This window comes from Heterodontus francisci, chromosome 5 (assembly GCF_036365525.1).
Source record: "Heterodontus francisci isolate sHetFra1 chromosome 5, sHetFra1.hap1, whole genome shotgun sequence".
Taxonomy (NCBI): domain Eukaryota; kingdom Metazoa; phylum Chordata; class Chondrichthyes; order Heterodontiformes; family Heterodontidae; genus Heterodontus; species Heterodontus francisci.
The window spans coordinates 73471510-73493396 of NC_090375.1; the positions used below are offsets into that span (position 1 = coordinate 73471510).

The 21887-nt window shown below is 45.5% G+C and overlaps 1 protein-coding gene across 3 annotated transcripts in view; it reads right to left on the reverse strand.

Moving 5' to 3' along the window:
- The window catches only part of ripk2 (receptor-interacting serine-threonine kinase 2), a 77917-nt gene extending 56365 nt beyond the window's left edge, over window positions 1-21552 (reverse strand). The window contains exon 1 of one of the 3 annotated variants that reach the window (XM_068031636.1): window positions 21075-21550. In XM_068031636.1, the coding sequence (XP_067887737.1) occupies window positions 21075-21265 (191 nt within the window). In that variant the 5' untranslated portion in view covers window positions 21266-21550. Of the gene's footprint in view, window positions 1-20950; window positions 21000-21074 lie in introns of those variants that run through there. The other 2 variants (XM_068031637.1, XM_068031638.1) reach the window with 2 other exon arrangements.
- Between the last annotated feature and the right edge of the window lie 335 nt (window positions 21553-21887).

Here is a 21887-nt window from a genome sequence, read left to right on the forward strand (position 1 = left end):
ACAGTATTTTGCCTGAAAGAGAATGCTGATGTAGGAGATCTGGGGAGGGGGGGGGGGAAAGATGGGAGGGGGGGGGGGGAAAGATGGGAGGGGGGGGGGGAAAAGATGGGAGGGGGGGGGGGAAAGATGGGAGGGGGGGGGGAAAGATGGGAGGGGGGGGGGGCCGAGAGTCCTCAAAGAGCGTGAGGGGAGCTGAGAGTTTCCAAAGAGCACAGCTGACTGGTGAGTAAGTCTGGTGGGTATTTTTCAAACTGGATTGAATTGTAAGTCATTGTTTTAGCAAGATTTATTTGATTATTTTTTATTATAATAGTCTTCTAAAGTTTTAAATTGAAAGGGTTTAGTCATGGCAGGTGAGCTTAAAGCCGCGGTTTGCTCCTCTTGCTGCACATGGGAATCGGGGAACATTTCCAGTCCCTGGGACCAGCATATATGCAGGAAGTGCGTCCAGCTGCAGCACCTGGAAGCTCGGGTTTCAGAGCTGGAACGGTGGCTGGAAACACTGTGGAGCATCCGCGAGTCTGAGAGCATCATGGATAGCACGTATAGAGAGGTGGTCACACCACAGCTGAAGGGACTTGAGGAAGGAAGGGAACGGGTGATCACCAGGCAGTCCAAGAGAATCAGGCAGGTAGTTCAGGAGTCCCCTGGGGTCCCGCTTGCAAATCGGTATTCCATTTTGGAGGCTGATCAGGCTGGTTCCTCCTGGGAGTGCGGACAGAGCCAAGCTTCTGGCACCACAAAGCAGCCTGTTGCACAGGAAGGGGGAAAGAGAGGAAGAGCAATAGTAATAGGGGATTCTATAGTCAGGGGAACAGATAGGCGCTACTGTGGCCGTCAACGTGACTCCAGGATGGTGTGTTGCCTCCCTGGTGCCAGGGTCTGGGATGTCACTGAACGGCTGCAGGGCATCCTGAAGTGGGAGGGTGATAAGGCAGAGGTCACGGTACATGTTGGTACCAATGACAGAGGTAGAAAGAGGGATGAGGTCTTGCATCAAGAATTCAGGGAATTCGGCAGTAGACTAAAAAACAGGACCTCTCGGGTTGTAATCTCTGGATTACTCCCAGTGCCACGTGCTAGCGAGTATAGAAATAGGAGAATAGCACAGATGAATGCGTAATTTAAAAGTTGGTGCAAGAGGGAGGGTTTTAGATTCCTGGACCACTGGGACTGTTTCTGGGGAAGGTGGGAGCTATACAAGTGGGACGGTCTACATCTGAACCAGAGGGGGACGAACATCCTTGCTGGCGGGTTTGCTAGTGCTGTTGGGAGGAGTTTAAACTAATTTGGCAGGGGGAGGGGATGCAGACTCCTAGCAGAATAGGGACACAGCTAAACACAGGAAAGCAAACAAGTCAGAGGGAAAACAGCGGAAGTAGGTTTCAAGTGAGTAAGACCAGGATGGATGGCCTCTACTTGAATGCCAGGAGTATTACAGGTAAAACGGATGAGTTAAGGTCAAGGATTGACATGTGGAATTGTGATCTCGTCGCCATCACGGAGACATGGTTGAGGGAGGGGCAGGATTGGCAGCTCAATATCCCGGGATACAGAATCTTCAGGCGAGACAGAGGAGGGGGCATTGCAATATAAGGAGTCAGTTACTGCAGTAAGGAGAGATGATATCTTGGAATGGGGCATCAAATGAAGCTTCATGGGCCGAGTTTAGGAATAAAAAAGGGACAGCCACATTGCTCGGTGTTTATTGTAGAACCCCAGATAGTCAGCGGGAAATTGAGGAGCAAATATGTGCGCAATTCACAGAGGTGTGTAAAAATACTAACAGGGCAATTATATTAGGTGATTTCAACTTTCCCAACATTAATTGGGATAGTAATCGTGTTAAGGGCTTAGATGGAGTGGAGTTCTTAAAATGTATACAAGAGAACTTTTTAGCTCAATATGTAGAGGATCCGACAAGGGAGGGTGCAGTGCTGGACCTAATTCTGGGGAATGAAGCCGGACAGGTGGTTGATGTGTTGGTGGGGGAGCTTTTTGGTGATAGCGACCACAACATGGTACAATTTAAGCTTGTTATGGAGAAAGAAATAGACAAGTTGCAAAAAAAGGTTTTGGATTGGGGGAGAGCGAATTTTAGTAAAATAAGGCAGGATCTGGCCAAGCTAAACGGGAAAGAGTTACTGGTCGGAAAATCTACAGAAGAGCAGTGGGGGGGGGGGCATTCAAAAAGGAAATGGGGAGGCTACAGGCCCAACATGTTCCCTCTAAGGTAATAGGTAGGAGCAAAACATCCAGAGAACCATGGATGACTAGAAGTATTCAGGGTACGATGAGAAGGAATAGAGAGGCTTTTAGCAAACACAAGGAGGGCAAATCAACGGAAACATTAGTGGAGTACAGAAAGTGTAGGATGGAGCTGAAAAAAGCAATTAGGAGAGCAAAGAGGGGATATGAGAAAGCTCTGGCTGGTAAAAGTAGGGAAAATCCCAAGATATTCTATAAGTATATCAATGGGAAGAGGATAACCAGGGAAAAAGTAGGACCCATTAGGGACCAAGGGGGAAATCTGTGGGTGGAGCCAGAGGACATTGGTAGCGTGTTGAATGAATACTTCACATCTGTCTTCACCCAAGAGAATGAGGATGTAGATATGGAACTCAGAAAGAAAGGCTGTGAGGTTCTTGAGCAAATTGTCATAGGGAGTGACAAGGTATTGGAGGTTTTGGCAGGCTTAAAAGTGGACAAATCTCCAGGTCCGGACGATTTGTTTCCCAGGATGCTGTGGGAGGTGAGGGTGGAGATTGCAGGGGCTGTGACCCTAATTTTTAATTCCTCTCTGGCCACGGGGGAGGTGCCAGAGGACTGGAGAACAGCTAATGTGATCCCACTATTTAAGAAAGGTTGTAGAGATAAGCCAGGGAACTACAGACCAGTGAGTCTCATGTCGGTGGTAGGGAAACTATTGGAGAAAATTCTGAAGGAGAGAATCTATCACCACTTGGAGAGGCAAAATTTGATTAGGAATAGTCAGCATGGCTTTGTCAGAGGGAGGTCATGCCTAACAAATTTGATTGAATTTTTTGAGCATGTGACCAGGTGTGTAGATGAGGGTAGTGCAGTTGATGTAGTTTACATGGATTTCAGCAAAGCCTTTGACAAGGTCCCACATGGGAGACTTATCAAGAAAGGAAATGCACATGGGATACAGGGTAACTTGATAAGGTGGATTCAAAATTGGCTTGTCTGTAGGAGACAGAGAGTGATGACAGGTGGCTGTTTTAGTGACTGGAAGCCAGTGTCCAGTGGCATACCACAGGGATCTGTGCTGGGTCCCCTATTGTTTGTCATTTATATAAATGACATAGATGACTATGTGGGGGGTAGGATCAGTAAGTTTGCGGATGACACAAAGATTGGCCGAGTGGTTAACAGTGAGGTGGAGTGTCTTGGGTTACAGGAAGATATAGACGGGATGGTCAAATGGGCAGAAAAGTGGCAGATGGAATTTAACGCTGAAAAGTGTGAGGTGATACACTTTGGAAGGAGTAATGTGACACGGAAGTATTCAATGAATGGCCTGACACTGGGAAGTTCCGAGGAACAAAGGGACCTTGGTGTATTTGTCCATAGATCTCTGAAGGCAGAAGGGCAGGTTAATAGGGTGGTGAAAAAGGCATATGGGACACTTGCCTTTATCAATTGAGGCAGAGATTACAAAAGCAGGGAGGTCATGTTGGAGTTGTATAGAACTTTGGTAAGGCCACAGCTGGAGCACTGTGTGCATTTCTGGTCGCCACTTTATAGGAAGGATGTGATTGCACTGGAGGGGGTGCAGGGGCGATTCACCAGGATGGTGCCTGGGATGGAACATTTAAGCTATGAAGAGAGGTTGGATAGGCTTGGGTTGTTTTCGCTGGAGCAGAGAAGACTGAGGGGTGACCTGATCGAGGTGTACAAGATTATCAGGGGCATGGACAGGGTGGATAGGGAGCAGCTGTTCCCCTTAGTTGAAGGGTCAGTTACGAGGGGACACAAGTTTAAGTGAGGGGCAGGAGGTTTAAGGGGGATTTGAGGAAGAACATTTTTACCCAGAGGGTGGTGACGGTCTGGAATGCACTGCTTGGGAGGGTGGTAGAGGCGGGTTGGCTCACATCCTTTAAAAAGTACCTGGATGAGCACTTGGCACGTCATAACATTCAAAGCAATGGGCCAAGTGCTGGCAAATGGGATTAGGTAGATAGCTCAGGTGTCTTCAATGCATCGGTGCAGACTCGATGGGCCGAAAGGCCTCTTCTGCACTGTATTATTCTGTGATTCTGTGAGGGCGGGGGGGGAAAGAGAGAGAGAGCGAGAGAGAGAAAGATGGGGTGGGGGAAGGGAGAGAGAGAGAGAGATCAGGGCTTGGACGAGGGATAGAGACAAGAGCCATCACAGGAGCAAAGGAGAGAGATCGGGGCTTCAGAGATGATGGACAGAACCCATTTCAGAAGCAAAAGAGAATAGGTTGAGGGGGCAGGGGTACAGTGGCAATTACAGAAGAGGAAGGCCAAAGGCTTCCTTGAAGGGCTTGGGATGGGGGAGTTGGGGATGGGGATGGGGAGCGGGGGCAGGGGGGGGGGGGGGGCGGGGGAGAACTCCTGCTCCACCTGGCCCAGAAGGAGCATGGCAACATGGACTTACCTTCGGGAGGCAACAGCTCCCACCTCACTTTTAGCGCTAGGTTTAAGTCCTGGGAACCCTGCACAGTAACTGATAAATGTAATATCAAGCTCCCAGTTGCACTGTGGGAGCCTGTCTTAACTATGTTAATGAAGTTTCCACTTCTCTGTGGTGGGACACTCATATGCCACGAAACCGTAGGGGGTGTGTTGGGGACACACCTTCAAACCCCCACTCCTGACTTGCTCCAGCCTGCCATGAAAGGGTTAATATCAAAGTTCAGGATTCTATAAATTCATCATATAAATTCAAAGATTTATTATAGCAGTAGTGATTTCCATGGAAAGGATTTACCCCAGTGGTTTCTCAAAGGAAACAGAAGTGATCCCCTATTATTTTTACACCAGCGCTTTTTTAAACAAAATCACCAGAACCTATCACAAGGCAATCACAAAGCATACCTTTTAGATACTTGTTATTCATTATCAATTATGTCAGCACCAGTTGCATCACCTGCCCTGTACTTTCCCACTAGATACCATGGCTGGAATTTTGCATTGGACAGGAGGCCCCACCCTCCAGCCGAGAAGTTGGTTCTGAAGAAGGGTCACTGACCTGAAACGTTAGCTCTGCTTCGCTCTCCGCAGATGCTGCCAGACCTGCTGCGTATTTCCAGCATTTCTTGTTTTTATTTCAGATTTCCAGCGTCTAAAGTATTTTGCTTTTAATTAAGTCGGTGGTGAGCTCACCTTCACCAGGCCTGGGGATTTTTCCAGACTGAGATTTTTCACTCCCCAGGCCTTTAATTGGTCTTGGGAGGGACTTCCACCTCCTTGAGGCAGGAAGTCCTGTCTAATGGAGCTGCCGGCTAATCTGCAGGCTGGCAGCTCTTAGACCCAGCAGCGCCACCAGAAGCGGTGGCCACTGCTGGGACTACACCCAGCCATCGGAGCCAAGAGGAAGGATGGCCTCGGAACTAAGGTACGTTAGTACAGTCTCACTGGGAACAACTGGTCAGGCCTCAGCGAGACAAGAGGAGTCAGTTGGGGGGGGGGGGGGGGGCGGCGTGGGGGAAGTGTTGTGCGTTGGAGCGGTTGGCACTTCGAGGGTGGCCCTCAATGGGGCACAGGGTGCCTGATCAGGAGGGCCCCCCCCCCCCACCAGACTGCAAGCAGCCGCCGGGTTGAACCAGTAGGGGTTTTTGAGACCTCAGCCGCCCGCCAGCGAAGGGTAAAATACACATGGCGGCGGGCGGAGGCCCTTAAGTGCCAGTTAATTGGCCATTTAGGGCCTTGATTGGCCTGTGGTGGGTGGGCTGTTTCTCACCGCTGCCCCCACATAAAATTGCAATGGGGGTGGGAAGGGGTTGGGAACGGCCCCCCACACCTCACCTCCCACTCAATTTTATACCCCACCCCACCTCGCTCATTTGGGGGCGTAAAATTCTGGCCCATAATTCGCATATGCTTGATCAATCCCTGAAGAATTTGGAAAATCAGTTTGTTTCCCTTTTGTGGGCATGACTTGTTCTAGAACACATGCTTCAATCCATTTAACCATATAAGTTTACAGCATCAGAGGCAGCCATTAGGTTCATCATGTATGAGCAGCCATTTTCCTAAAGGAATCCAGGTCAAATCCTTTTGCCGTGCTCTCTACCCATGACCATATATATTTATCCACTTCAAATATTTATCTACTCTAGCTACTGAATTTGTAGCACTATTTCTCTCATACGCATTTACATCTCTCCCCATCAACAACTTGCATTTATACGGCACCTTTAACATAGTAAAGCATCACAAGACACTTCACTGCATTGTCAGACTAAACTTGACATGGAGCCACATAAGGAGATATTAGGATAGATCAAAAGCTTGGTCAAAGAAGTAAACTTTATCTTCCTTTTAAGATGCTCCTTAGAGAGGTAAAGAAGTTTAGGGAGAGACTTCTAGATACCTGAAGACAGGGCCGTCAATGGTGGGACAAAGGAAATAGGGGATACACAAGAAGCCAGAATTGGAGGAATGCAGAGTTTTCGGAGGGTTGTAGGGCTGAAGGTTACAGAAATAGGGAATTGTGAGGCTTTGGAGGAAACGGAACATAAGGATGAGAATTTTAAATTTGAGGCATTGCTGGACTTTGAGAAAATGTTGACTAGTGATGGGTGAACGTGATTTGGTAGGAGTTAAAATAGCAGCTAATCATAGAACGTGTATATTACAGAACCACTTCTGGAATCTTGTGAAGCAGCTAGCACTGTGGCAAACTGAGTTAGCTCCATTTCCACAATACAGTGGATTCAAAAAACCAGGTGCAGCACTGCAACAAATGCATGTACAACTTGAAATTTCTAACAGCAAACTTCTTATTGGTACTCGAACAGCTCAGGCTGCATGTAGCCACTGGTGGTTTTCTGCTCTCAGATAGGCCATTTATTTTTGCCAATGACACCTTACTCCAGAGGTAGGAAGCAAAATTTCTCATCAGCCAATATTCTGAGCATCCAGATGGACGACATCATGTTGTATTACAAGTTAATTGATGAAATAGAGTGTAATTACACTTTCTGGTCATGAACCTCATTCTGATAGAAGACCAACTAATAGCCTTGCATTGATATGGCAGCTGAACAACTACCTGAAAAATAAATATTTTTTAAATTTGTTCATGTGATGTGGACGCCATTGGCCAGAACAGCATTTATTGCCCATCCCTAATTGCCCATGAGAAAGTGGTGGCGAGCAGCCTTTTTGAACCGCTGCGTTCCATGTGGCGTAGGTACACCCACAGTGCTGTTAGGGAGTTCCAGGATTTTGATCCAGAGACAGTGAAGGAACGGTGATATAGTTCCAAGTCAGGATGGTGTATGACTTGGATGGGAACTTGCAGATGGTGGTGTTCCCATGCATTTGCTGCCCTTGTCCTTCTAGTTGGTAGAGGTTGCGAGTTTGGAAGGTGCTGTCGAAGGAGCCTTGGTGCATTGCTGCAGTGCATCTTGTAGATGGTACACACTGCTGCCACTGTGCGTCGGTGGTGGAAAGAGTGAATGTTGAAGGTGGTGGATGGGGTGCCAATCAAGCAGGCTGCTTTGTTCTGGATGGTGTTGAGCTTCCTGAGTGTTGTTGGAGCTGCAACCATCCAGGCAAGTGGAGAGTATTCCATCACACTCCTGACTTGTGCATTCTAGATGGTGGACAGGCTTTGCGGAGTCAGGAGGTGAGTTACTCACCGCAGGATTCCTAGCCTCTGACCTGCTTTTGTAGCCATGATATTTATATGGCTAGTCCAGTTCAGTTTCTGGTCAATAGCAACCCCCAGGATGTTGAAAGTGGGGGATTCAGCGATCATAATGCCATTGAACGTAAAGGGGAGATGGTTAGATTTTCTCTTGTTGGAGATGGTCATTGCCTGACACTTGTGTGGTGCAAATGTTACTTGCCACTTATCAGCCTAAGCCTGGATATTGTCCAGTCTTGCTGCATTCCTACATGGACTGCATCAGTATTTGAGGAGCCGCGAATGGTGCTGAACATTGTAAAATCAGCAGCAAACATCCCCACTTCGGACCTTATGGCTGAAGGAAGATCATTGATGAAGCAGCTGAAGATGGTTGGGCCTAGGACAAAACCTGAGGAACCCCTGTAGTGATGTCCTGGAGCTGAAATGATTGACCTCCAACAACCATAACCATCTTCCTTTGCGCTAGGTATGACTCCAACCAGCGGAGGGTTTTCCCCGATTCCCACTGACTCCAGTTTTTCAAGGGCTCCTTGATGCCATACTCGGTCAAATGCTGCCTTGATATCAAGGGCAGTCACTCTCACCTTACCTCTTGAGTTCATCTCTTTTGTCCATGTTTGAACCAAGGCTGTAATGAGGTCAGGAGCTGAGTGGCCCTGCTGCAACCCAAACTAAGCGTCACTGAGCAGGTTATTGCTAAGCAAGTGCCGCTTGATAGCTCTGTTGATGGCACCTTCCATCACTTTACTGATGATTGAGAATAGAATGATGGGGCAGTACATGGCCAGGTCGGACTTGTCTTGCTTTTTGTGTACAGGACATACCTGGACAATTTTCCAAATTGTTGAGTGGATGCCAGTGTTGTACCTGTATACTTCATAACTCAGCACACAAATTAATTTTGCAGTCACTGATCCTAGGAAGGCAAATGTGACAGCCACTTTACACAAGCCAAGATCCCATAAGCAATAATGGGATGAATGAACTATGTCCTTACTTGCACCAGGTCCCAGTCACCTATCGTCCTTGGGCTCACTAACCTACAATGGCTCTCAGTTAAGCAATAATCTCAATTTTAAAATTCTGATTCTTGTTTTCAAATGTCTCCATGGCCTTGCCCCTTCCCATCTCTCTAATTTCCTCCAGCTCCACAACCCTCTGAGATATTTGCGCTCCTCTAATTCTGGCCTTTTGTGCATCCTCAAATTTTAAAATCGCTCCACCATTGATTGCTATGCCTTCAGCTGCTCTGGCCCTAAGCTCTGGAATTCTCGCCCTAAACCTTTCCACTTTAAAACCTACTTCTTTGACCCAGCTTTTGGTCATCGGCCCTGATGTCTCCTTATGTGGTTTTCCTCTATGATGGTCCTATGAAACACCTTGGGATGTTTTATGTTAAAAGTGCTATAGAAATAACGCTGTTGTTGGTTGAGGAGAAATGTTGATCAGGACAGTGCTATGGGATCTTTAACATCCACCAGAACAGGCAGATGGCACTTCAGATTTACAACCACATACAGCATAAGAAGTCAGTACTTCTGACCATTAAGCACTTCCTCACGACTGCAGTGAATTATCAATTTAGATGATGTGTTGGTACTTAACTAAACTAGCACTTTTCACCCCAAAATCATAACCAACCCACTTAAAACTAAACTTTAAAGCTCTTCCAAAGGCTTTGTGAATTTACCAAGTGAACAGCTGAGTCACATAGACCAGGAAGTCAATACCTAATGGAAAATAATGAAGGCACAACATTGTGTAGAAAATGTCTTAAAACAAAACTTTTGACTGGCATAAATTTAATCAGGATTTTAATGACTGCTTACAGGTCTGGCTGGTACCAGCATTGAACTAAAACAGAAATAATTCAGCAAAAGCATAGCTGCTCTAAGAATAGAATCTAAGCTTTGTTATAAGGAAGTTCTATATTCCCAGAGGCACTTCGTGTAAATTTTCACAGCCAGTATTTTCCCTCCTCGACAAAAAACATATTAATCTATATTGGAACATACCAATTATATTCTAATACAAACTGAAAGCAAAATGCCAGGTGTGAGGCATCATACCCACAGGCTTGCATTTCAGGAACCGGAAATTCTTATTTATACAGGACCACGCCAGCAATATACATGAAAAAAGGCTGAGCTCTTCCAAAAAAAAAAAATGCAGCTACCAAATATTTCCAGCTTGGCTCACTTGGTAGCACTCTTGTTTAAGTGAGAGGTTGTACATTCAACCCCACCATAGACTTGAGAGCACAACCTTGACTGATGCTTCAATGCATCATAGTTGGAATACTATACTGTTGGAGATGGCACCTTTCAGATGAGCTATTTAATCAAGATCAGGTGATGTAAAAAATATCCCTTGGCAATTTCACGAGCCGGTTCTTGTACTAGTGATCAGCATTCCTCTCTCAACCAGTGATACCATTTGCTGTGTGGAAATTGGCAGCCATTACTTGTCAATATAATAACAGTGGTTACACTTCAAATATTTCGTAAATTGTTTTGGGACAACATGAGTTTCCAATAAAGGTCCTATTTGAATACAAGTTGTTTCTTTAGCCTTGGTTGAGCTGAGAAAAGCAAATGGAATACATTTTCTAAAACTTCTACATAGCTATTTACACTACCTCCAAGAAAAATGATGCAAGCTAATTATAAGTTGCGTTCCATTTCATCATTTGCAAGCACACTTTTTCCCCCCGAGTGACTGGATCTTTTCATCTCTTTTTTGGCAGGGTGTGGGTGGGAGGAACAGATATGCAGAGAAGTAACTTTATCCTGGACAAGTTTTTAAAGAGACAGTGCTTGTCCTAGCCATTAAATCTACTTGCACTAATGTCTGATTACTCACAGCCAAAAATAGAGACATATTCATGCTGTTTCTTTTCAAATAAGAAAAATTAAAGGCCTTCACTGTAATCAAATGCAGCATTCCTACCTGTCTTAAATATTAGATTATTGAAGTGGGATTATAGAGCATTTCAAATGAAGAGTGGAAATATATAGATAGATGTATCTTTCAGAACAACATTACAATTGTCAATCGCTCCAAAGATACACAATATATAACTAGTTTAGAACGACACTACACAAGTTCTGGTAACATCATAGAGAAATTCCAGACTACGTAGAGACTGCAGTATACACCCATCATGACGAGGTACTTCCATTTAAAGTGCAAGAAACACATTGAAATAACAATTTGAATAATTACTAATGTAGCAATTCCACCACTACATGGCTTAAAAATAACAGCAACACTACTGGGAGATGATAACTTTGATAAACTTTGATTTCCTGAACATCTACGAGCTTACACTGGACAGAACATTTGAGTGAACAGACACTTTTCTACCTTCAGTTCTGACTCATTGCAAGTGACTTCAATTCAAATTCCACACTTTTTCCTTCAATTCAACCATGATTACCAATACCATTAATATTCAATGCTCCTCTAATGTCTGTACTTGCCACTTCATATAATCTACCCACTACCATGTGTTACTGCAGACATGTCCGAGACCTCTCTCTCAGCAGGGCTGTCTCAGCTTTCGGTTCAATATCATCCTTTGTCTCATCCAGCATTTTAACAAAACTGTTTTTCTTCTTTTCAAACAAGGACCACGAGCTTTAACAATTCTTGAATCCCAGCCTGCCTCCTGATCATTCTTTCTCTGTACTTTCTCCCAAACCCATTTGCTCCTCCCAATCTCACCATTTGCTGCATTTTCACAAACCTTTGCCTGACCTTTCCTTCTCTGACCCTGAACAATCTGTCCATGGCAAGAATCTCCACTTCATTCCCCTTTCTTCCCACCTCAATGAATACCGAGCTTGAGAATGATGTTGAGTTCTTCCTTCACCACCTTTGTGCTTAATTTTGTTTTGCTCAGGAAGCTTCCCCTGCATACTGTCTCCACTTTCAACCATTGCCTCAGCTCTCCTGCCCTTTCTTAATCTTTTCATTGAGAACTGCCAATGTGATAACTGTCCTTTCAGTTTCTCCAATCCTTTCATTCACTGATTTCTCTCTTTCCAAAGTTGCAGGGCTCTATTCTGCCAAGTCTAATCTCAACACCATCATCAAAGTCAAAGCTACTAACAAAGGGGTTGCTGTTGTTGTGTTAGAAAAATCTTGACCTTGGTAGAATGCCAATTCCCCTCCCCTCCTGGACCATGATCCTACTACTGAACACTATACCGTAATGCCTGAAACAGGCCTAATTTTCTCCTAATATCTACCCCCCCCCCCCCCCACCCCATTCCATTTGCCCCAACCTCCGTTTCCTACCTCGGCACAGCCTTCTTACAAGTAGATCAGTATAGGAGGCGACAAAAAGGTTGACCATAAGGGTGGGTTTTAAAGAGGATCTTAAAGAAGGAAGTAGGGTGGTGAGATAGAGGGGTTTAGGAAAGGAATTTCTGAGCATAAAGCCTAGGTGGGTGAAGGCATGATTGTCAATGGTGGGTCTATATGAAGAGGATATGGGGTTGAAAGATCAGCTCGCGATTAAATAGGATGCCAAGATTGCCTGAAGCAGGGGAAAATGAAGGAGATGGAGTCAATGGCAAGAGCAGAAGACATTACTCTTCTCCCTGTTTTGCATCTTGAGGCTTTGGTCTTCCCAATGCCCTTTGGGAACAGTGTGTCAGAGGAGGTTAAATTGTTTGAATCCAAGGACATTCCCGTCTGCCAATGCTATCTTCACTGATTTTGAAGTCGACTGAGGCTCCTGCTGCAGGCTGATGAGGCCTCATTTAAATCTATAGGTTGCAGTTTTATGGTGTCATTGCTGCACAATGGCATTTTAACTTTGGAATTCGAGAGGCCCACAGTGGGACTCTCAGTCCCCAGAAAAGATAAAGGTAAGTTTTTTTTAAATCGCTTTTCTGTGGAATCCTTGCAGACAAGGAGAAGAGCTCCTCTGGGTGCCACAAGGTAACCTTGGGCCACCCCAGCCCTGCCTTGCCTCTCCCTCTCAGTGCTGACATGCTTAAGAGTTTTAGGCAGTGACAGGCGACTACCCTGGCAGCATCCTCAAATGCCAAATTTGCAGATAGAGAGGCCTTACAGAAATGAAGGACGTATACAGTTCTCATCACACACAAGTGACTATTGATATTTTCACTTACTATTTTGTAGATATTTCAATTAGATATTGTACACTCAAAGGGGAAGTTTTAAGTCCATTTTTTGAGGCATTCATTTCCAATTAATTAAATGGCATCTTCAAATTTGAGGGCTCAAAGGAACCCTTCCAAGGCTTTCACAACTTGCATTTGGAGAGAAAACAAAAAGGACATTCTCATTGGATTGATTTAACACTTTCAACTATCAGTATTTGTTCGTACAATAAGTTCCATCAGTATAAGAGAATAAAACTCCATCCTTGATTGCTGAGTTTTCAATCATTTCTGGAGGTACAACCTGAATTATTGCACTGCACAATATATTCACAGCAATGACAAACTTCATTCAGCATATCAGCCTTGAAAGGTTACAGACCAACATCACACCTGACCCAACACAATTTAACAGTTGTACATATTCCTGCTGTGGGTTGAGCTAATTTGCACTAATGGAGACAGAGTTTACCCATACTGCTTAGCATGAATAAAAATGCTCCAGAATTTAGTAATTAGATTGCAGTCTCATTCTGAGTATGGGTGACCTTATTTTCCATTGGCGTGAAATTGATGCTTCCCTCGTGCTGTTAATGGCACTTAATTTTTTTAAAGCATGGCATAGCTTGAATAATTAGACAAACTTCATTTATGTGCAACATTATTTAAATGGAAACAAAGGTCTGATATTTTATTAACAGCAAAATACTGCAGATGCTGGAAATCTGAAATAAAAACCAATAAGTTCTGGAAATACGAATAATACTACTACTACTAATATTCATTATACGCCCACCGACTCCCACAGCTACCTCGACTATATTTCTTCACACCCTGCATCCTGTAAGGACTCCATTCCATTCTCCCAGTTTCTCCGTCTCCAACGCATCTGCTCTGATGATGCAACCTTCCACAACAGTGCTTCTGACATGTCTCACTTCACAGCATGACTGTTTTCCCCCCCCCCCCCTCCCTTTTTAAGTTTTACTTTGTATTTTTTAAATTTCATTTCATTTTAGTTTGTTTCATCATTACACTTTTTTTTTTAAACCATGTGCCTACCCACTTTTTTTTCATGTTTTGCTTTTGGCTAGGGTTTTCATTATTCACTAATGTCCTTCAGGGAAGGAAATCTGCTGTCCTTACCTGGTTTGGCCTACATGTGACTCCAGACCCACAGCAATGTGGCTGACTCTTACATGCCCTCTGAAATGGCCTAGCAAGCCACTCAGTTGCATCTAACTGCTACGAAGTCAATAAAAAAAAGAATGAAATCGGACAGACCACACGGCATCGACCGAGGCACCAGAAATGACAATGGCAAACCCAGCCCTGTCGACCCTGCAAAGTCCTCCTTATTAACATCAGGGGGCTTGTACCAAAGTTGGGAGAGCTGTCCCACAGACTAGTCAAGCAACAGCCTGACATAGTCATACTCACGGAATCATACCTGACGGACAATGTCCCAGACACTGCCATCACTATCCCACCGGCAGGACAGACCCAGCAGAGGTGGCAGCACAGTGGTATAGTCGGGAGGGAGTTGCCCTCAATATCAACTCTGGACCCCATGAAGTCTCATGGCATCAGGTCAAACACGAACAAGGAAACCTCCTGCTGATTACGACCTACCGCCCTCCCTCAGCTGATGAGTCAGTACTCCTCCATATTGAACAGCACTTGGAAGAAGCACTGAGGGTGGCAAGGGCTCAGAATGTACTCTAGGTGGGGGACTTCAATGTCCATCACCAAGAGTGGCTTGGGAGCACCACTACAGACTGAGCTGGCCAAGTCCTAAAGGACATAGCTGCTAGACTGGGTATGCGGTAGCTGGTGAGGGAACCAACAAGAGGGGAAAACATACTTAATCTCGTCCTCACCAATCTGCCTGTCACAGATGTACCTGTCCATGACAGTATTGGCAGGAGTGACCACCGCACAGTCCTTGTGGAGATGAAGTCCCGCCTTCACATTTAGGATACCCTCCACCGTGTTGTGTGGCACTACCACAGTGCTAAATGGGATAGATTTAGAACAGATCTAGCAATGCAAAACTGGGCATCCATGAGGTGTGGTGGCCCATCAGCAGCAGCAGAATTGTACTCAACCACAATCTGTAACCTCATGGCCCGGCATATCCCCCACTCTACCATTACCACCAAGCCAGGAGACCAACCCTGGTTCAATGATGAGTGCAGGAGGGCATGCCAGGAGCAGCACCAGGCATACCTCAAAATGAGGTGTCAATCTGGTGAAGCTACAACACATGACTATCCGCATACCAAACTGCGTACGCAGCATGCGATACAGAGCTAAGCGATCCCATAACCAACGGATCAGATCGAAGCTCTGCAGTCCTGTCACATCCAGCCGTGAATGGTGGTGGACAATTAAACAACTAACTGGAGGAGGTGGCTCCACAAATATCCCCATCCTCAATGATGGGGGAGCCCATCACATCAGTGCAAAAGGTAAGGTTGAAGCATTTGCAACAATCTACAGCCAAAAGTGCCGAGTTGATGATCCATCTCGGCCTCAAAAAGAAGAACAGTACAGCACAGGAACAGGCCATTCGGCCCTTCAAGCCTGCGCCGATCTTTGATGCCTGCCGAAACTAACACCTTCTGCACTTCCGGGGCCCATATCCCTCTATTCCCTTCCTATTCATATATTTGTCAAGATGTCTCTTAAACGTCGCTATCGTATCTGTTTCCACCACCTCCCCCGGCAACAAGCTCCAGGCACTCACCACCCTCTGTGTAAAGAACTTGCCTCGCACATCCCCTCTAAACCTTGCCCCTCACACCGTAAACCTATGTCCCCTAGTAACTGACTCTTCCACCCTGGGAAAAAGCTTCTGACTATACACTCTGTCCATGCCGCTCATAACTTTGTAAACCTCTATCATGTCGCCCTCCACCTCCGTCGTTCCAGTGAAAACAATCCGAGTTTTTCCAACCTTTCCTCATAGGTAATGCCCTCCAGAGCAGGCAACATACTGGTAAACCTCCTCTGTACCCTCTCCAAAGCCTCCACATCCTTCTGGTAGTGTGGCGACCAGAATTGCACGCAATATTCTAAGTGTGGCTTAACTAAGGTTCTGTACAGCTGCAACATGACTTGCCAGTTTTATAGTCTATGCCCCGACCGATGAAGGCAAGCATGCCGAATACCTTCTTGACTACCTTATCCACCTGCGTTGCCACTTTCAGTGACCTATGGACCAGTACGCCCAGATCTCTCTGCCTGTCAATACTCCGAAGGGTTCTGCCATTTACTGTATACCTCCCACCTGCATTCGACCTTCCAAAATGCATTACCTCACATTTGTCCGGATTAAACTCCATCTGCTATTTCTCCACCCAAGTCTCCAACCAATCTATATCCTGCTGTATCCTCTGACAATCCTCATCATTATCCGCAACTCCACCAACCTTTGTGTCGTTCGCAAACTTACTAATCAGACCAGCTACATTTTCCTCCAAATCATTTATATGTACTACAGCCAGCAAAGGTCCCAGCACTGATCCCTGTGGAACACCACTAGTCACATCCCTCCATTCAGAAAAACACCCATCCACTGTTACCCTCTGTCTCCTGTGACTGAGCCAGTTCTGTATCCATCTTGCCAGCTCACCTCTGATCCCGTGTGACTTCACCTTTTGCACCAGTCTGTCATGCGGGACCTTGTCAAAGGCTTTACTAAAGTCCACATAGACAACATCCACCGCCCTTCCCTCATCAATCATCTTCGTCACTTCCTCAAAAAACTCAATCAAATTAGTAAGACACTACCTCCCCTTCACAAAACCATGCTGTCTCTCGCTAATAAGTTCGTTTGTTTCCAAATGGGAGTAAATCCTGTCCCGAAGAATCCTCTCTAATAGTTTCCCTACCACTGACGTAAGGCTCACCGGCCTATAATTTCCTGGATTATCCTTACCACCCTTCTTAAACAAAGGAATAACATTGGCTATTCTCCAATCCTCTGGGACCTCACCTGTAAACAATGAGGATGCAAACATTTCTGTCAAAGCCCCAGCAATTTCTTCCCTTGCCTCCCTCAGTATTCTAGCGTAGATCCCATCAGGCCCTGGGGACTTATTTACCTTAATGCTTTGCAAGACACCCAATACCTCCTCCTTTTTGATAATGAGATGACTGAAACTATCTGCACTCCCTTCCCTAGGCTCATCATCCACCAAGTCCTTCTCCTTGGTGAATACTGATGCAAAGTACTCATTTAGCACCTCACCCATTTCCTCTGGCTCCACGCATAGATTCCCATCTCTGTCCTTGAGTGGGCCAACCCTTTCCCTGGTTACCCTCTTGCTCTTTATATATGTATAAAAAGCCTTGGGATTTTCCTTAATCCTGTTTGCCAATGACTTTTCATGACCCCTTTTAGCCCTCTTAACTCCTTGCTTAAGTTCCTTCCTACTGTCTTTATATTCCTCTAGTGTTTAATCTGTTCCTTGCCTTCCAGTTTTACAAATGATTCCTTTTTCTTTTTGACTAGGCTCACAATATCCCGTGTTATACAAGCTTCCCAAAACTTGCCAAACTTGTCCTTCTTCCTCACAGGAACATGCTGGGCCTGGATTCTAATCAGCTGACGTTTGAAAGACTCCCACATGTCAGATGTTGATTTACCCTCAAACAGCCACCCCCAATCTAAATTCTTCAGTTCCTGCCTAATATTGTTATAATTAGCCTTCCCCCAATTTAGCACCTTCACCCGAGGACTACTCTTATCCTTATCCACAAGTACCTTAAAACTTATGGAATTATGGTCACTGTTCCCCCACTGAAACTTCGACCACCTGGCCGGGCTCATTCCCCAGTACCAGGTCCATCCCTAGTTGGACTATCTACATACTGTTTCAAGAAGCCCGCCTGAATGCTCCTCACAAATTCTGCCCCATCCAAGCCCCTAGCACTAAGTGAGTCCCAGTCAATATTGGGGAAGTTAAAATCACCCACCACTGCAACCCTGTTACCTTTACATCTTTCCAAAATCTGTCTACATATCTGCTCCTCTACCTCCCGCTGGCTGTTGGGAGGCCTGTAGTAAACCCCCAACATCGTGACTGCACCCTTCCTATTCCTGAGCTCCACCCATTTTGCCTCGCTGCATGACCCCTCTGAGGTGTCCTCCCGCAGTACAGCTGTGATATTCTCCTTAACCAGTAATGCAACTCCCCCACCCCTCTTACATCCCCCTCTATCCCGCCTGAAGCTTCTAAAGCCTGGAACATTTAGCTGCCAATCCTGCCCTTCCCTCAACCAAGTCTCTGTAATTCCTGAAGTCCGCAGCAACACAGATGCCAGACTTCAGACAATTCGATTCACTCCGCATGATATCAAGAAACGACTGAAGGCACTGGATACTGCAAAGGCTATGGGCCCTGACAATATTCCGGCAATATACTGAATACCTGTGCACCAGAACTTGTCGTGCCCCTAGCCAAGCTGTTCCAGTACAGCTACAACACTGGCATCTACCCTGCAATGTGGAAAATTGCCCAGGTATGTCCTGCACACAAAAAGCAGGACAAGTCCAACCTGGCCAATTACCGCCCCATCAGCCTACTCTCCATCATCAGTAAAGCGATGGAAGGTGTCAACAGTGCCATCAAGGCACTTGCTTAGCAATAACCTGCTCAAAGATGCTCAGTTTGGGTTCTGCCAAGGCCACTCAGCTCCTGACCTCATTACAGCCTTGGTTCAAACATGGACAAATGAGCTGAACTCAAGAGGTGAGGTGAGAGTGACTGCCGTTGACATCAAGTCAGCATTTAACAGAGCATGGCATCAATGAGCCCTAGCAAAACTGAGGTCAATGGGAATCAGGGGGAAAACCCTCCGCTGGCTGGAGTCATACCTAGTGCAAAGGAAGATGGTTGTGGTTGTTGGTGGTCAATCATCTCAGCTCCAGGACATCACTGCAGGAGTTCCTCAGGGCAGTGTCCTGGGCCCAACCATCTTCAGCTGCTTCATCAATGACCTTCCTTCAATCATAAGGTCAGAAGTGGGGATGTTCGCTGATTGCACAATGTTCAGCATCATTCACAACTCCTCAGATACTGAAGCAGTCTGTGTAGAAATGCAGCAAGACTTGGACAATATCCAGGCTTGGGCTGATAAGTGCCAAGTAACATTCCCATCACACAATGACCATCTCCAACAAGAGAGAATCTAACCATCTCCCCTTGACATTCAATGGCATTACCATCGCTGAATCCCCCACTATCAACATCCTAGGGGCTACCACTGACCAGAAACTTAACTGGAGTAGCCATATAAATACTGTGGCTACAAGAGCAGGACAGAGGCTCGGAATTCAGCGGCGACTAACTCACCTCCTGACTCCCCAAAGCCTGTCCACCATCTACAAGGCACAAGTCAGGAGTGTGATGGAATACTCTCCACTTGCCTGGATGGGTGCAGCTCCAACAACACTCAGGAAGCTCGACACCATCCAGGACAATGCAGCCCGCTTGATTGGCACCCCATCTACAAACATTCACTCCCTCCACCACCGACACACAGTGTGCACCATTGACAAGATGCACTGCAGCCATGCACCAAGGCTCCTTGGACAGCACCTTCCAAAATCGTGACGTCTACCAACTAGAAGGACAAAGGCAGCAAATGCATAGGAATACCACCACCTGCAAGTTCCCTTCCAAGTCACACACCATCCTGACTTGGAACTATATCGTCGTTCCTTCACTGTCGCTGGGTCAAAATCCTGGAACTCCCTTCCTAACAGCACTGTGGGTGTACCTATCCCACATGGACTGCAGCGGTTCAAGAAGGCAGCTCACCACCACCTTCTCAAGGGCAATTAGGGATGGGCAATAAATGCTGGCCTGGCCAGCGACGCCCACATCCATGAATGAATAAAATTTATTTTAACACTAACGCTTTGTATTTCACCACACCATTAATGCACTCTTTATCTTTGCCCTGTGACCTCCTTGCCAGTTATTCTCTGTGACCCTGTGTCCTATCAACATCTTCCCATTTGTTCTCTTTTGCCCCACCCCCACTTTATTTGCTTAAAACCGATTACATTTCTAACCTTTGCCAGTTCTGATGAAAGGTCACTGACCTGAAACATTAACTTTGCTTCTCTCTCCAAAGATGTTACCAGACTTGCTGAGTATTTCCAGCACTTTTTGGTTTTATTACTGCTATTTTATTATCTATGGAGCTCAAAGTTGTTCCACAAACAGCACAATAAGCCTGACAACTGTCCAAGATTTCAAATGATTTTTTTTTAACCCTTAATGTACCTCCACTATCTTACACAGGATTATAAAATCAGCAGAACTTGTTTTAATCATTTTTGTCTAAACACAGATCTCCCTACCTCAAGCCACCCCTCTAGACTATCCCAGTGAACTGCTTCCTGTAACCCAGAGAAGTTCCATAGTAAACACGAACAGGTTGCTACTTCAGACTGGCCAAAGAGCCATGGAAACTTACAAACTATGGTACCAGGTGAAATGAACAAAATATATTTCCTTCTCTTTAAAGAAGTCTGTAAAATTGCCAGTTAACCCCTATTGGAGGTGCATCATGCCACCCGCTCATTGTATCCTGAGCCCAAAACACTTACCACAATAACCACAGACCCAACTTCAAATCAGTCGACTCTACAAACTCTTGACCATAGACAGACATACTCTGTGCTATGGGAGTGGCAAACTATTGAAATAAAAAATGTCAATAGTTGGTCAGGAGTAACTGGAAATTAATCATATTAAGAGTTTCGGATGATATAATTGCAGTAGCGATGTTCATACGGATTAGACGTGGCATTTTAGGCAAATCACAAGCTTAGAATTATTAAGAAATATTATTTTTCCTGATCACCTATTCATTCTGCAGTGGTGCATGGCAACACGCATAACTGAAGGATTGAGTATTGGCAAACTCACTTCATATTTCAAATAGAATTATTACTGCGTTGTTGATTTACAGCTTATACAAAGTCCTGCGGAATTTTTGCAATTGTTTAAATAACAGCATCTTCTGCCCTCTCCCATGTACTCAATACCATACCCTTCCCCCATTGGAGAGTCGAACTGTAAACACTTGACCGCCACCGTCATTCTCCAGTCGCTGTGCTGTGCTCTGAACACCACGCCATAGCCTCCTTTGCTGATATAATGCAGATCCACCAACTTCTGATAAGGAACCACATCCAGGATGGATGAGATACTAGAGAAACTGCTCCCCCTCGAACACTCCATAATTTTCTAAACACACTCAAATCTTTTTCTCTCAGTTCAGTCCCTGTCTCCAGCGTTTGCTCATTGCTGAAAGACTTGTCAGCTCCAATAGTAAAAACACATTTTCACAAGTTAACTCTCCTTCTGCATAAACAACGAACGAGTTAGCACTGGCCTGAAGTCCTCAACACACTTTCGCCTTCGTTTAAGGCCGAGTGCTATGAGCGAAGGAGCTGGTGTTCGGCCACTTCCTTCCAGGAATTCCCCAAACTTCGGACTCTTCCGCCGTTCAAGATCAGTAACTACGCAGCCTTCAGCGTACCAGAAACCACGCCTTTTACGGGAAATACACAAAATCTGGTCATAGGAGCTTTCGCTCAATATTTCCAAAAGTCAGTTTACTTTGCTTGGGGTTACCACGATAATGTGAAAACTTATTCTCCTCTCCCCTGTAAGTTGCAAAGAGTACTGTAGTTTTCAATTTGAATCGGAACAAAACAATTATGCTAAAGAAGTGATGTATGTCATCTGTGTAGTTGATGCTATCTTAGTTGAAATATTCCACTTAAAGCGATTAAGAGGCTCCAGCGCTTTGCACTGACTACCAATTCGCCGTTTTCTGGGAAAATGTTGCTAAATCATA